The sequence below is a fragment of the Zonotrichia leucophrys genome, unplaced genomic scaffold, assembly GCF_028769735.1.
Source record: "Zonotrichia leucophrys gambelii isolate GWCS_2022_RI unplaced genomic scaffold, RI_Zleu_2.0 Scaffold_34_1600103, whole genome shotgun sequence".
In the NCBI taxonomy this organism is placed as follows: domain Eukaryota; kingdom Metazoa; phylum Chordata; class Aves; order Passeriformes; family Passerellidae; genus Zonotrichia; species Zonotrichia leucophrys.
The window spans coordinates 689686-705231 of NW_026992239.1; the positions used below are offsets into that span (position 1 = coordinate 689686).

The 15546-nt window shown below is 52.5% G+C and overlaps 1 protein-coding gene across 1 annotated transcript in view; it reads left to right on the forward strand.

The window, feature by feature from the left end:
• The first annotated feature begins 123 nt into the window (after window positions 1–123).
• POLA2 (DNA polymerase alpha 2, accessory subunit) overlaps window positions 124–15546 on the forward strand; it is an 18239-nt gene continuing 2816 nt past the window's right edge. The window contains exons 1-16 of the mRNA XM_064737138.1: window positions 124–288; window positions 540–667; window positions 753–838; window positions 1290–1344; window positions 1422–1528; window positions 3313–3599; window positions 4315–4403; window positions 5205–5360; window positions 6018–6080; window positions 6557–6599; window positions 7322–7440; window positions 7948–7986; window positions 8996–9069; window positions 9593–9701; window positions 12131–12237; window positions 12562–12621. Coding sequence (XP_064593208.1) covers window positions 159–288; window positions 540–667; window positions 753–838; window positions 1290–1344; window positions 1422–1528; window positions 3313–3599; window positions 4315–4403; window positions 5205–5360; window positions 6018–6080; window positions 6557–6599; window positions 7322–7440; window positions 7948–7986; window positions 8996–9069; window positions 9593–9701; window positions 12131–12237; window positions 12562–12621 — 1652 coding nt within the window. The 5' untranslated portion in view covers window positions 124–158. The remainder of the gene's footprint in view (window positions 289–539; window positions 668–752; window positions 839–1289; window positions 1345–1421; window positions 1529–3312; window positions 3600–4314; window positions 4404–5204; window positions 5361–6017; window positions 6081–6556; window positions 6600–7321; window positions 7441–7947; window positions 7987–8995; window positions 9070–9592; window positions 9702–12130; window positions 12238–12561; window positions 12622–15546) is intronic.

Genomic DNA, 15546 nt, shown 5'->3' on the forward strand with positions numbered 1-15546 from the left:
CGCCGCTTCACCCGCCCACCGCTCGCCCATTGGTCCGTTCTGTCTAAATTTGAGTAACCACGCCCTTTATCCCGCCATCGCCACGCCCTTTTCTCCTTCTACGGCTTGGCCACGCCCTTCCCCTCACGGAGCTGCGCCCGCGCTGTTTGAGCGCGGCCATGGCGGAGCCGGGGATGGAGCCGGAGCTGGAGCCGGAGCGGGGCCCGGAGGCGGTGACGGCCGAGGCGGTGCTGAGGGAGCTGCGGCTCTTCGAGCTGCGCTGCGAGGGCGAGGAAGTGCCCGACAAGCGTGAGAGCTCCGGGGACGCGGCCTGTGGGGGGAGATGGGGGGGTTTGGGGAGGAGGAAGGGGTTTGGGGGGGTCAGGGGAGCTCTGAGGGTTTATTTGGTTCATGGGTGCTGTTGTGGGGGTGAGTGAATTTTGGGACCTGCCGGGTTTTAGGGGCACAGAGAATTGAGGGGTGACCGTGGCGTACCCAAACATTTTGAGGGGGATCTCAGTGGGATTTGGGACCCCCCTGACCCCCATTTGTCCCCTCAGTGGTGGAGCTGTGCCTGAGCCACGGGCTGGGCCCGGTGGCCTTGGCCAACGAGCTGCTGGCCTTTGTCACCAGCAAGGACCTGGACCTGCAGCTCACCCCCGAGGGCCTGGACGCCTTCGAGCACGAGGTGGGGGTCCCCAGTCCCCCCTTTGATCCCCAAACCCGCCGGGATGGCGGGGAGCGCTCACCCCGTGCCCTCCCTGCCCCTCCAGGTGCTGGCCAAGCGCGGCAGCCGCGGGCGGCGCGGGAGGGACGAGCGCCGGGGGCTGCTCCATGATATCCACTCGCTGCAGGGGCTGTATCCTCGCTGCTGAGGGATCCTGGGGTGCCCTGAAATCCTGAGGGGATCCTGGGGGTGTTCCAATGCCCTGAGGGATCCTGGGGATGTCCTGAGGGATCCTGGGGTGTCCTGAAATCCTGGGACTGGTGCGAATCCTGAGGACTGGGGTGCCCTGAATGAGACTCCTGAGGGGATCCTGAGGATGTTCCAACACCCTGAGGGGATCCTGAGGTTATCCCAAGGAGATCCCGAGGTTATCCCAAAATCCCGAGGATATCTCAGGGATATTCCAGCATCCTGAGGGGATCCCCAGGTTATCCCCACATCCCGAGCAGTTTTGGGGTGTCTGGCAGAACCTGGGCCCCCTGATCTGTCCCAGATCCCCAGGGGGAGCCTGGCAATGGCAGGAATGATCAAATTCGGGGTTTCACCCCAAACCTGGAGCGTTTTCACCCCTTAACCACCCCAGCCTGGACGAGGAGCAGGAGGACGAGCTGCTGGACGCCTACACCACCCCCTCCAAGGTGGGAACCACCCAAACCCACGGGATTTCCCCAAAATCCACCCTACAAAGATAATTCCTGTGGTTTTGTTCCCGCAGGGCTCCCACAAACGCAGCAACTCCACCCCGGAGACGCCCCAGGCCAAGCGGGCGCCGCCCTCCCGCAGCCCCTTGGGGCTCTTCAGCCCCGGCAGCTTCTCCCCGAGGTCGGTGGGCTCCTGATCCCCCTGCTCCTGAATTCCTGAGTTCCTTCCTAAATTCATTCCTGATCCCCCTGCTCCTGAATTCCTGAGTTCCTTCATAAATTCATTCCTGATCCCCCTGCTCCTGAATTCCTGAATCCCTTCCTGAATTCCTAAATTCCTTCCTTCCTGATCCCCCTGCTCCTGCCTTCCTGAATGCCTTCATAAATTCATTCCTGATCCCCCTGCTCCTGAATTCCTGAGTTCCTTCATAAATTCATTCCTGATCCCCCTGCACCTGAATTCCTAAATTCCTTCCTAAATTCCTAAATTCATTCCTGAATTCCTAAATTCCTAAATTCCTTCCTTCCTGAGTCCCCCCTGCTCCTTCCTTCCTGAATTCCTTCATAAATTCATTCCTGATCCCCCTGCTCCTGCCTTCCTGAATTCCTTCCTGAATTCCTTCCTTCCTGAATTCCTAAATTCCTTCCTTCCTAAATTCCTTCCTTCCTTCCTTCCTAAATTCCTTCCTTCCTGAATTCCTTCCTGAATTCCTTCCTAAATTCATTCCTAAATTCCTAAATTCCTTCCTAAATTCCTAAATTCCTTCCTAAATTCCTAAATTCCTTCCTTCCTTCCTTCCTAAATTCCTTCCTTCCTTCCTAAATTCCTTCCTGAATTCCTTCCTGAATTCCTAAATTCCTTCCTAAATTCCTTCCTAAATTCCTTCCTGAATTCCTTCCTGAATTCCTTCCTAAATTCCTAAATTCCTTATTAAATTCCTAAATTCCTTCCTTCCTGAATTCTTTCCTAAATTCCTTCCTAAATTCCTCCCTTCCTTCCTAAATTCCTTCCTGAATCCCCCCTGCTCCTTCCTTCCTGAATTCCTTCCTAAATTCCTAAATTCCTTCCTTCCTGAATTCCTTCCTTCCTGAATTCCTTCCTGAATTCCTTCCTAAATTCCTTCCTTCCTAAATTCCTAAATTCCTTCCTTCCTGAATTCCTTCCTGAATTCCTTCCTAAATTCCTAAATTCCTTCCTTCCTGAATTCCTTCCTAAATTCCTTCCTTCCTTCCTTCCTTCTTGGGGGGAATTGTTAAACCCACGCTGAACTCCTTGCAATTTTACAAAGCCTTTAAAGCTGCAGACATTTCATTGCAAAGCCTCGTTAATCAGCTCCAATCACTGAATTCCCTCTGCTCACACATCAGGGACTTCACCCTTCAGGCCCCAAACCCAAACTGGGGTAACAGAAATGGGAAAAACCCAAACAGGGATAACAAAAAGGAGAAAAAACACAAACTGGGGTAACAAAAAGGAGAAAACCCAAACAGGGGTAACAGAAATGGGAGAAATCCAAACAGGGATAACAAAAAGGAGAAAACCCAAATAGGGAAACCAGAAAGGAGGAAAACTCAAACAGGGATAACAAAAAGGAGAAAACCCAAACAGGGGTAACAAAAAGGAGAAAACCCAAATAGGGATAACAAAAGTGGGAAAACCCAAATAGGGAAACCAGAAAGGAGAAAACCCAAACAGGGGTAACAGAAATGGGAGAAATCCAAACAGGGATAACAAAAAGGAGAAAAAACACAAACTGGGGTAACAAAAAGGAGAAAACCCAAATAGGGAAACCAGAAAGGAGGAAAACCCAAACAGGGGTAACAAAAAGGAGAAAAAACACAAACTGGGGTAACAAAAAGGAGAAAACCCAAACAGGGGTAACAGAAATGGGAGAAATCCCAGAATGTCAGGGTGGGACAGCCCCGTCCCTGCCTGACCCCTGTGTTTGTGCTCTGCCCCCACAGCGTGACCCCCTCCCAGAAATACTCGTCCAGGACAGGCCGGGGGGAGGCCGTGGCCACGTTCGGGGCCGAGCAGGGCCAGGCCTGGCTGGGCACTGCTGGCACTGCTGGCACTGCTGGCACTGCTGGCACTGCTGGCACAGATGGCACTGCTGGCACAGATGGCACTGGTGGCACAGGTGGTGGCAGTGGCAGCGTCGGTGTCACCGTCAGAGCCTTCGGCAGCCCCGAGCAGCTCCTGAGCCAGCCCTACAAGTTCATGTTCCAGAAGCTTCTGGATGTCAGGGAAGGTGGGCAGGGGCACGGGGGGCGGGGGGTTGGGGACACCCCGAGCTCGGGAGGGGTCAAAGGTTGGGGTCAGGGGTCAGGGGTTGGGGGGGTTTGGTGACCCTGGGGTCACTCTGAGCTCAGCAGGGGTCAGAGGTCAGGGGTCGGGGGGTGTTTGGTGACATTGAGGTCACCCCAAGCTCAAGGGGCGTCAGGGATTGGATTGGGGTCAGAGGTCAGGGGTCATTTGCTGACTCAGAGGTCAGGGGTCGTTTGCTGCCCCCGGGGTCAGAGGTCAGGGGTCATTTGCTGACTCAGAGGTCAGGGGTCGTTTGCTGCCCCCGGGGTCAGAGGTCAGGGGTCATTGGCTGCCCCCGGGGTCAGGGGTCATTCGCTGCCCCCGGGGTCAGAGGTCAGGGGTCATTGGCTGCCCCCGGGGTCAGAGGTCAGGGGTCGTTGGCTGACTCCGAGGTCAGGGGTCGTTCGCTGCCCCCGGGGTCAGAGGTCAGGGGTCTTTGGCTGCCCCCGGGGTCAGAGGTCAGGGTCGTTGGCTGACCCCGAGGTCAGGGTCGTTTGCTGCCCCCGGGGTCAGAGGTCAGGGGTCATTCGCTGCCCCCGGGGTCAGAGGTCAGGGGTCGTTGGCTGACTCCGGGGTCAGAGGTCAGGGGTCATTCCCTGCCCCCGGGGTCAGAGGTCAGGGGTCACTCACTGACCCCGCTGTGTGTCGTTTGCTGTCAGCGCTGGCCGAGCGGGTGGAGGAGCTCGGGGCGGTTCTGCAGCAGCACCACGGCCTGGACGGGTTCAGCTCGGCCGCCGTCCCGGCACAGGTGAGGGCCGGGGGGCTGTGGGGTGAATCCCCCCTGATTCTGGGGTGAAACCCCCTGTTCTGGGGTGAATCCCCCCTGATTCTGGGGTTCAAATCCCCTGTTCTGGGGTGAATCCCCCCCATTTTGGGTTAAACCACTCCGTTTGCTGTTAAATCCCCTTGTTTTGGGTTAAACCCCCCCTATTTGATGTTAATCCCCCCCATTTTGGGGTGAATTTCCCCATTTTGTGTTGAATTGTTGCCCGCAGGAGCCGGTGACGGTGCTGGGCACCATCAGCTGTGACCCATTCTGGGTTAAACCCCCCCATTTTGGGGTGCATCCCCCCATTTTTGCCCCCTGTAGGAGCCGGTGACGGTGCTGGGCGCCATCGCCTGTGACCCATTTTGGGTTAAATTCCCCATTTTTGGGGTGCATTCCCCCATTTTTGGGGTGTATAATCTCCCCATTTTTGGGGTGCATTCCCCATTTTTGGGGTGCATCCCCCCATTTACCCCCCAGGAGGTGGTGACGGTGCTGGGCACCATCGCCTGTGACCCATTTTGGGTGAATTCCCCATTTTTGGGGTGAATTCCCCCATTTTGTGTTGAATTGTTCCCCCTGTAGGAGCCGGTGACGGTGCTGGGCGCCATCGCCTGTGACCCATTTTGGGGTGAATTCCCCATTTTTGGGGTGAATTCCCCCATTTTGTGTTGAATTGTTCCCCCCAGGAGGCGGTGACGGTGCTGGGCGCCATCGCCTGTGACCCATTTTGGGTTAAATTCCCCATTTTTGTGTTGAATCCCCCCATTTCCCCCCCTGCAGGAGGCGGTGACGGTGCTGGGCGCCATCGCCTGTGACGGCCAGGGGAAGCTGAACCCCAAATCCGCGCTGCTCGTGGGGGACCGGGAGCACTCGGGGGGGGCCCAGGTGCCCCTGGACCTCTCGGAGCTTCCGGAATATTCCCTGTTCCCAGGCCAGGTCAGCCGGGGGGGGGGATCCCCGGTGTTCCCGAATCCCGACTTTCTACCCCAAACTCCTGCCCCTTTCCCAAAGTCCTGCCCATTTCCCAAAATCCTGCCCATTTCCCAAAGTCCTGCCCATTTCCCAAAGTCCTGCCCATTTTCTGCCCCTTTTCCCCAATTCCTGCCCCATTTCCCCAATTCCTGCCCATTTTCCCCAATTCCTGCCCCTTTTCCCCAATTCCTGCCCATTTTCCCGAAGTCCTGCCCATTTTCCCAATTCCTGCCCCTTTTTCCCAAATTCCTGCCCCTTTTTCCCCTTTTTCCCCAATTCCTGCCCCATTTCCCCCAATTCCTGCCCCTTTTTCCCCAATTCCTGCCCCTTTTTCCCAATTCCTGCCCTTTTCCCCAATTCCTGCCCTTTTCCCCCATTTCCCAATTCCTGCCCCTTTCCATCCCTTTTCCAATTTCCCATCCTGCCTTTCCCAATTCCTGCCCCTTTTTCCCCAATTCCTGCCCCTTTTCCCAATTCCTGCCCCTTTTCCCAATTCCTGCCCCTTTTCCCCAATTCCTGCCCCTTTTCCCAATTCCTGCCCCATTTCCCCCCCAATTTCCCCCCTTTTCCCCCATTCCCGCCCTCTTTTCCCAATTTCCCCCTTTTTTCCCCCAATGCCAGGTGGTGGCCCTGGAAGGCACCAACCCCACGGGCAGGAGGATGGTGGTGACCAAAATATACGAGGTGACCCCGAATCTGGGGGATTTGGGGGATTTGGGGTGGGATTGGGGAATTTGGGGTGGATTTGGGGCATTTGGGGTGGAATTGGGGGATTTGAGGTGGATTTGGGGATTTGGGGTGGAATTGGAGGATTTGGGGTGGATTTGGGTGGAATTGGGGGATTTGGGGTGGAATTGGGGTGGATTTGGGGGATTTGGGGTGGATTTGGAGGATTTGGGGTGGGATTGGGGGATTTGGGGTGGGATTGGGACATTTAGGTGGATTGGGGGATTTGGGGGATTTGAGGTGGATTTGGGTGGATTTGGGGGGATTTGGGTGGATTTGGGGTATTGGGGGAATTTGGGTGGAATTGGGGGATTTGGGGTGGATTTGGGGGATTTGAGGTGGATTTGGGGTGGATTTGGAGGATTTGGGGTGGAATTGGGGGATTTGGGGTGATTTTGGGGTGGATTTGGGGCATTTTTGGCCGTTTCCCACAGGGGGTCCCTCTGCCCTTCCACACCCCCACGGAGCCAATGCCAGGTGAGCCCCAAATCCCATTTTGCTGCCCCAAACCCTTTGGGTCCCCCAAACCCTTTTTGTCTCCCAAACCCCATTCCCTCCCAATCCCCATTTCCCAAAACCCCATTTTCCTCCAACCCCAGATTCTCTCCAAAAACCCATTTTCCCTCAAAACCCCTTTTTCTTTTTTCCCCAAAACCCCATTTTTCTTCCAACCCCCCCATTTTTTCCCCCAAAAAAAACCCATTTTTCCCCCAAAAAACCCTAATTTTTTCCCAAAAATCCCCATTTTTCTCCATTTTTCCTCAACCCATTTTTATACCCACCCCATTTTTTTCCCTCCCAAAAACCATTTCCCAAACCATTTTTCTCCTCCAAACCCCATTTTTTCCCCAAACCCCATTTTTTTCCAAAAACCCATTTTCCCTCAAAACCCCCCATTTTTTTTTCCCCAAAACCCCATTTTTTCAACCCCCATTTTTCCCCAAAAACCCATTTTTCCCAAAACATTTTTCCCAAAAATCCCCATTTTTTCTCATTTTCCTCCCAGAACCCCATTTTTTTCACATTTCATTTCCCCACCCCATTTTTTCCCCAAAAATCCCCATTTTTTCTCCATTTTTCCTCCCAGAACCCCCATTTTTTCCCCAAAAATCCCCATTTTTTCTCCATTTTTCCTCCCAGAACCCCCATTATTTTTTTTCCCCAAACCCCCATTTTTCCCCCCAAATGTGCATCCCCAGAGCCCCGGCGGGTGCTGGTGGCCTGCGGGCCCTTCACGCCCTCGGACGGCGCCGCCTTCGAGCCCCTGCGGGACCTGCTGGGGGTGCTGGAGCGGGAGCGGCCCCATCTCTGCATCCTGGTGCGTAATTAAAACGGAATTAACGCTGCTGGGTGCTGGAGCGGGACGGCGACTCTGCATCCTGGTGCGTAATTAACGCTAATTAACGCTAATTAACGGTTAATTAACAATTAATTGTAATTAATGGCATCGTTATTGACCCCTCACCCCGACCTGCTGGGGGTGCTGGAACGGGAACGGCCCCACCTCTGCATCCTGGTGCGTAATTAACGCTAATTAACAACGAGTTTTAATTAATTCCATCGTTATTGACCCCCTCCTGAAAACCCCTCACTGCGACCCCGCAGCCTTGAAATCCTCCAGACCCTTCAAAATTCACATTCAGATCCCATTTGGGACCCCAAAATCCCATTTGTGACCCCGAAATCCCATTTCTGAACCCCAAAAATGCCATTTGTGACCCCAAAATCCATTTGGGACCCCAAAATCCCATTAATGAACCCCAAAAATCCCATTTGTGACCCCGAAATCCCATTTCTGAACCCCAAAACTCCCCTTTCTCCACAGTTTGGGCCCTTCCTGGACGCCAAGCACGAGCAGGTGGAGGTGAGGATGGAACCCAAAATCCCCCAAAATCCCCCAAAATCCCCCAAAATCCCCAAAATCCCCCCAAAATTCCCCAAAATCCCCCAAAATTCCCCCAAATCCCCCCAAAATTCCCTCAAATCCCCCAAATCCCCAATTCCCCCAAATTCCCCCAAATTCCCCCAAAATCCCCCCAAAATTCCCCCAAAATTCCCCCAAAATTCCCCAAAATCCCCCCAAAATTCCCCAAAATCCCCCCAAAATTCCCCAAAATCCCCCAAAATTCCCTCAAATCCCCCAAAATTCCCCCAAAATTCCCCAAATCCCCCCAAAATCCCCCCCAAAATCCCCCCAAAAATCCCCCAAAATCCCCCCAAAATCCCCCAAAATTCCCAAAAATCCCCCCAAAAATCCCCCAAAATCCCCCCAAAATTCCCAAAAATCCCCCAAAAATCCCCCAAAATCCCCCCAAAAATCCCCAAAATCCCCCAAAATCCCCCCAAATCCCCAAAATTCCCCCAAAATCCCCCAAATTCCCCCAAATCCCCCAAAATCCCCAAAATCCCCCAAAATTCCCCCAAATCCCCCCAAAATTCCCCAAAATCCCCCCAAATCCCCCAAAATCCCCCCAAAATCCCCCAAAATTCCCCCAAAATCCCCCCAAAATCCCCCCAAAATTCCCCCAAATTCCCCCAAATTCCCCCCAAAATTCCCCAAAATTCCCAAAATCCCCAAAAATCCCCCAAAATCCCCCCAAAATTCCCAAAATTCCCCCAAAATCCCCAAAATCCCCCCAAAATTCTGCCCCAAAATCCCCCAAATCCCCCCAAATTCCCCCCAAAATTCCCCAAAATTCCCCCAAAATCCCCCAAAATTCCCATAAAATTCCCCCAAAATTCCCCTAAAATCTCCCCAAATTCCCCCGAATTTCCCCTAAAATCCCCCAAAATCCCCCAAAATTTCCCCAAAATTCCCCAAAATCCCCCCCAAAACGCCCCAAAATGTTGAAATCTCTGGGTTTCCCCTGCAGAGCTGCCAACTCCTGAGCCCCTTCTCGGACGTGTTCAGGCTCTGCCTCAGGACCATCATCGAGGGCACCCGGAGGTGATTCCCAAATAAATAATTCCCAAATAATTCCCAAATAATTCCCAGATTCCCAAATTCCCCATTCCCGTGGGGATTGCTCCCAAAATCCCCACTTTGCACCCCAAAAATCTCCATTTTCCCCTCCCAATCCCATTTTCCCCTCTTTTTCCCCAGTGCTGGTTTTGGTGCCCTCTCTCCACAGACCCAGCCCCAAATTCCCCATTCCCTTGGGGGTTTTTTCACCCCAAAATTCCCATTTTTTTCCCCCCAAATCCCCATTTTTTTCCCCAAAAAAAATCCCCATTTTTTTTCCCAAAATCCCCATTTTTCTCCCCAAAATCCCCATTTTTTCCCCTAAAATCCCCATTTTTTTCCCCTAAAATCCCCATTTTTTTCCCCAAATCCCCATTTTCCCCCCAAATCCCCATTTTTTTCCCCCCAAAATCCCCATTTTCACCCAAAATCCCCATTTTTTTTCCCCAAATCCCCATTTTTTTCCCCAAACCCCCGTTTTTCACCCCAATCTCTGTTTTCTCCCCAGCTCAGGGTGCCAGCTGGTCCTGGTGCCCTCTCTCAGGGACGTTTCCCACCCGCCCGTGTACCCTCAGCCGCCCTTCGGCCCCGCAGAGCTGCCCCGGGAGGACCGAGCGGTACCGACCCAAAATCCTCCTTTTTTACCCCAAAATCCTCCTTTTTTACCCCAAAATCCTCCTTTTCCACCCCAAAATCCCCCTTTTTCACCCCAAAATCCCCATTTTCCACCCCAAAATCCCCCTTTTCCACCCCAAAATTCCCATTTTTTACCCCAAAATCCCCATTTCCCACCCCAAAATCCCCATTTCCCCCCCAAAATCCCCATTTTCACCCCAAAATCCCCATTTTTCACCCCAAAATCCCCATTCCCACCCCAAAATCCCCATTTTCCACCCCAAAATCCCCATTCCCACCCAAAATCCTCCTTTCCCCCCAAAATTCCCATTTTTCACCCCAAAATTCCCATTTCCCACCCAAAATCCTCCTTTTTTACCCAAAATCCCATTTCCCACCCCAAAATCCCCATTTCCCATCCAAAATCCTCCTTTTCCACCCCAAAATCCCCCTTCCCACCCCAAAATCCTCCTTTCCACCCCAAAATCCCATTTCCCACCCCAAAATCCCCCTTTTTTACCCCAAAATCCCCATTCCCACCCCAAAATTCCCATTTTCCACCCAAAATTTCCATTTCCCACCCAAAATCCCCTTTTTTACCCCAAAATCCCCATTTCCCCCCCCAAAATCCCCATTTTCCACCCAAAATTCAGAATTTTTTCCACCCAAAATCCCAATTTTCCCACCCCAAAATCCCCAATTTCCACCCAAAATCCCCAAATTTCCACCCAAAATCCCCATTTTCCACCCAAAATCCCCATTTTTTACCCCAAAATCCCCCTTTCCCACCCCAAAATCCCCCTTTTTCACCCCAAAATCCCCAATTCTCACCCCAAAATCCCCATTCCCACCCCAAAATCCCCTTTTTTACCCCAAAATCCCATTTTCCCACCCCAAAATCCCCATTCCCACCCCAAAATCCCCCTTTCCCACCCAAAATCCCCTTTCCCACCCAAAATCCCCATTTCCCACCCCAAAATCCCCATTTCCCACCCCAAAATCCCCATTTCCCACCCAAAATCCCCATTTCCCACCCCAAAATCCCCATTTCCCACCCAAAATCCCATTTCCCACCCAAAATCCCCATTTCCCACCCCAAAATCCCCATTTTCCACCCAAAATCCTCCTTTTCCACCCAAAATCCCCAATTTTCTCCCCAAAATCCCCATTTCCCACCCAAAATCCTCCTTTTCCCCCCAAAATTCCCATTTCCCACCCCAAAATCCCCATTCCCACCCAAAAATCCTCCTTTTCCCCCCAAAATCCCCATTTCCCACCCCAAATCCCCATTTTCCACCCCAAAAATGAAATCCCCGATGTTCCTCCCCCCCAGCTGGGATTTGGGCTGAAATTCCATTTTTTTTGCACAAAATATTTGGGATCATTTGAATTGTGGAGCTCCCGATCCCCCCCAGCCCTTTCTGGGTTCAGATCCCTCCATTTGATGATTTTTGGCCTTTCTGGGGATTCCTGCAGGAAACCCAGCCCAGCCCTGGCCTTGGGGGATTTGGGGAATTGATGGGATTGGGGGGCATTGGGGTCATTTGGGGCAGATTTGGGGCAGATTTGGGGCTTTTCGGGAGGGTTTTGGGCATTCTGGGATGGGGTTGGACTGTCCTGCTGTCCGTCCCGTGTCCGTGTGTCCATCCCGTGTCTGTGTGTCCATCTGTCCATCCCGTGTGTGTCCGTGTGTCCATCCCGTGTCCGTGTGTCCATCCTGTGTGTGTCCATCTGTCCATGTATCCATCCCGTGTCTGTGTGTCCATCCTGTGTGTCCGTCCTGTGTCCGTGTGTCCATCTGTCCATCCTGTGTCCATCTGTCTGTCTGTCCTGTGTCTGCGTGTCCATCCCGTGTGTGTCGTCCATCTGTCCATGTGTCCATCCCGTGTCTGTGTGTCCATCTGTCCATCCCGTGTGTGTCCATGTGTCCATCCCATGTCCATCTGTCCGTCCTGTGTCTGTGTGTCCAGTCCATGTGTCCATCCTGTGTCTGTGTGTCCATCCTGTGTCCATCTGTCCATCCCATGTCCATCTGTCCATCTGTCCAGCGTGTCCTCCTGGTGCCCGAGCCCTGCACTCTGGACATCAATCTGTCTGTCTGTCCATCCCGTGTCCATCTGTCCATCCCGTGTCCATCTGTCCAGCGGGTGCTCCTGGTGCCCGAGCCCTGCGCTCTGGACATCGATCTGTCTGTCTGTCTGTCCATCCCATGTCCATCTGTCCGTCTGTCCAGCGGGTGCTCCTGGTGCCCGAGCCCTGTGCTCTGGACACTGATCTGTCTGTCTGTCTGTCCATCTGTCCATCCCGTGTCCATCTGTCCATCTGTCCGTCTGTCCAGCGTGTCCTGCTGGTGCCCGAGCCCTGCGCTCTGGACATTGATCTGTGTGTCTGTGTGTCTGTCCATCTGTCCATCCCGTGTCCATCTGTCCAGCGGGTGCTCCTGGTGCCCGAGCCCTGCGCTCTGGACGTCGACGGCGTCGTGCTCGGCCTGAGCTCCACCGACCTCCTGCTGCACCTGGGGGCCGAGGAGATCTGCAGGTGCCAACCCTGCTCCTTTTTTACCTTTTCCCCTTTTTTTTACCTTTTCCCCCTTTTTTTAACCTTTTTCCCTTTTTTTTACCTTTTCCCTTTTTGTTCGACCTCTCCTCCCCTTTCTTTACTCTCCCCCCTTCTTTATCATCATTTTTCCCCTTTTCCCCTCTTCCTTTTCTCTCTCCCTTTCCCCCCAAATCTCCTCTTTCACCCCATTTTTTCCCGTTTTTCCCTTTTTTCCCCACCCATTTTTTCCCATTTTTCCCTTTTCCCACCCATTTTTTCCCATTTTTCCCTTTTCTCACCCATTTCTCTCCCATTCCTCCCCAGCCCCCCCGGGCTCTCCGATCGCTTCTCTCGGATCCTGCGCCACGTCCTGACCCAGCGCAGGTGGGCACCTCCCAAAATCCCCATTTTTCCTCCCCAAAATCCCATTTTTCCTCCCCACAATCCCATGATTTCCCCCAAAACCCCCTGATCTCTCCCCATTTTCCCCAAACCCCCATTTTCCCCCCAGTTTTTACCTAAAATCCCCATTTTCCCCCAGTTTTTACCCAAATCCCCATTTTCCCCCCAGTTTTTACCCAAAATCCCCATTTTCCCCCCAGTTTTTACCCAAAATCCCCATTTTCCCCAGTTTTTACCCAAAATCCCCATTTTCCCCAGTTTTTCCCAAAATCCCCATTTTCCCCCAGTTTTTACCCAAAACCCCCATTTTCTCCCCATTTTCCCCAATCCCCATTTTCCCCCAGTTTTTACCCAAACCCCCATTTTCCCCCCATTTTTCCCAAAATCCCCATTTTCCCCCCAGTTTTTCCCCAAATCCCCATTTTCCCCCCATTTTTCCCAAAATCCCCATTTTCCCCAGTTTTTCCCCAAACCCCCATTTTCCCCCCGTTTTTCCCCAAAATCCCCATTTCCCCCCAGTTTTTCCCAAAATCCCCATTTTCCCCAGTTTTTCCCAAAATCCCCATTTCCCCCAGTTTTTACCCCAAAATCCCCATTTTCCCCCCGTTTTTCCCCAAAATCCCCATTTTCCCCCAGTTTTTACCCAAAATCCCCATTTTCCCCCAGTTTTTACCCAAAATCCCCATTTTCCCCCAGTTTTTACCCAAAATCCCCATTTTCCCCCAGTTTTTCCCCAAAATCCCCATTTTCCCCCCAGTTTTTCCCCAAAATCCCCATTTTCCCCCAGTTTTTACCCAAAATCCCCATTTCCCCCCATTTTTCCCCAAAATCCCCATTTTTCCCCCACTTTTTGCCCAAAATCCCCATTTTCCCCCCCATTTTTCCCCCCCAAAATCCCCATTTTCCCCCAATTTTTCCCAAAATCCCCATTTTCCCCCCAGTTTTTCCCAAAATCCCCATTTTCCCCCAGTTTTTTCCAAAATCCCCATTTTCCCCCAGTTTTTACCCAAAATCCCCATTTCCCCCCAGTTTTTACCCAAAATCCCCTTTTTCCCCCCCGTTTTTCCCAAAATCCCCATTTTTCCCCCAGTTTTTCCCAAAATCCCCATTTTCCCCAGTTTTTCCCAAAATCCCCATTTCCCCCAGTTTTTACCCCAAAATCCCCATTTTCCCCCCAGTTTTTCCCCAAAATCCCCATTTTTCCCCAGTTTTTCCCCAAAATCCCCATTTTCCCCCATTTTTTCCCCAAAATCCCCATTTCCCCCAGTTTTTACCCCAAAATCCCCATTTTCCCCCAGTTTTTCCCCAAATCCCCATTTCCCCCAGTTTTTACCCCAAAATCCCCATTTTCCCCCCAGTTTTTACCCAAAATCCCCATTTTCCCCCCAGTTTTTCCCCAAAATCCCCATTTTCCCCCCAGTTTTTACCCAAACCCCCATTTTTCCCCCCAGTTTTTCCCCAAAATCCCCATTTTCCCCCCAGTTTTTCCCCAAAATCCCCATTTTCCCCAGTTTTTACCCAAAATCCCCATTTTCCCCAGTTTTTACCCAATCCCCATTTTCCCCCCAGTTTTTACCCAAAATCCCCTATTTTCCCCATTTTTCCCAAAATCCCATTTTCCCCCCAGTTTTTCCCAAATCCCCCCATTTTCCCCCCAGTTTTTTACCCAAAATCCCCATTTTTCCCCCCAGTTTTTACCCAAAATCCCCATTTTCCCCCATTTTCCCAAAATCCCCAAATCCCCCCCCTTTTTTTCCCAAAATCCCCCTTTTTAAAATCCCCCTTTCCCCCCTTTTTTACCCAAATCCCATTTTTCCCCTTTTTTCCCCAAAAATCCCCCATTTTCCCCCCCAGTTTTTCCCCCAAAAATCCCCCTTTCCCCCCCCGTTTTTTCCCCAAAAACCCCATTTTCCCCAGTTTTTCCCCCAAAAACCCCCTTTTTCCCCCCCCTTTCCCCCCCTTTTACCCAAAATCCCCCTTTTCCCCAAATTTTTTTTTTTACCCCCAAAATCCCCCCTTTCCCCTTTTTCCCCCCCCCTTTTCCCCCCGTTTTTTCCCCAAAATCCCCCATTTTCCCCCCCTTTTTTTCCCAAAATCCCCCTTTTTTCCCCCCCGTTTTTTCCCCAAATTTCCCCATTTTACCCAAACCCCTTTTTTTTCCCCCCAGTTTTTTTTTCCCCCAAAAACCCCATTTTCCCCATTTTTTTTCCCCAAAATCCCCCATTTTCCCCCATTTTTCCCCAAACCCCCTTTTCCCCCCCTTTTTTTTTTTTTCCCCCCCCGTTTTTCCCCAAAATCCCCATTTTTTCCCCCCCCCCGGGTTTTTCCCCCAATTTCCCCATTTTCCCCCCCCCAGTTTTTTTCCCCAAAAATCCCCATTTTCCCCCCTTTTTCCCAAAACCCCCTTTTTCCCCAGTTTTTTAAACCCAAAAAAACCCAAATCCCCCTTTTTTTTCCCCCCTTTTTTACCCAAACCCCCTTTTCCCCCCCCGTTTTTTCCCAAATCCCATTTTTCCCCCAGTTTTTTACCCCAAAACCCCTGATTTTTTCTCCCCATTTCCCCGTTTTTACCCCTGTTCCCCCCCCCCCGAGGCTCCCCCTGCACCTCGAGGCTCTTCCGCCCTTCGGGCCGCCGGGGACCCGGACGGCTGGTGACCCCCGGGAGCTGGGGATTTTCATCAAGGGGCACAAGACCCCGGAGACCCCCCCCGAACCCCCCGAACCCCCGAGGAAACCCCCCGGGCCCCTGGACCCTGAACTCAACCCCGAGAGGACCCCCCAAGCCTGAGAGACCCCCAAACCCCCCGGGAAACCCCGGGAACCCCGAAGACCCCCAGAGACCCCCGAGAGCTCTGAGAGACCCCCGAGAGACCCCTGGAACCCCGAGAGACCCCTGGGAACCCCCCG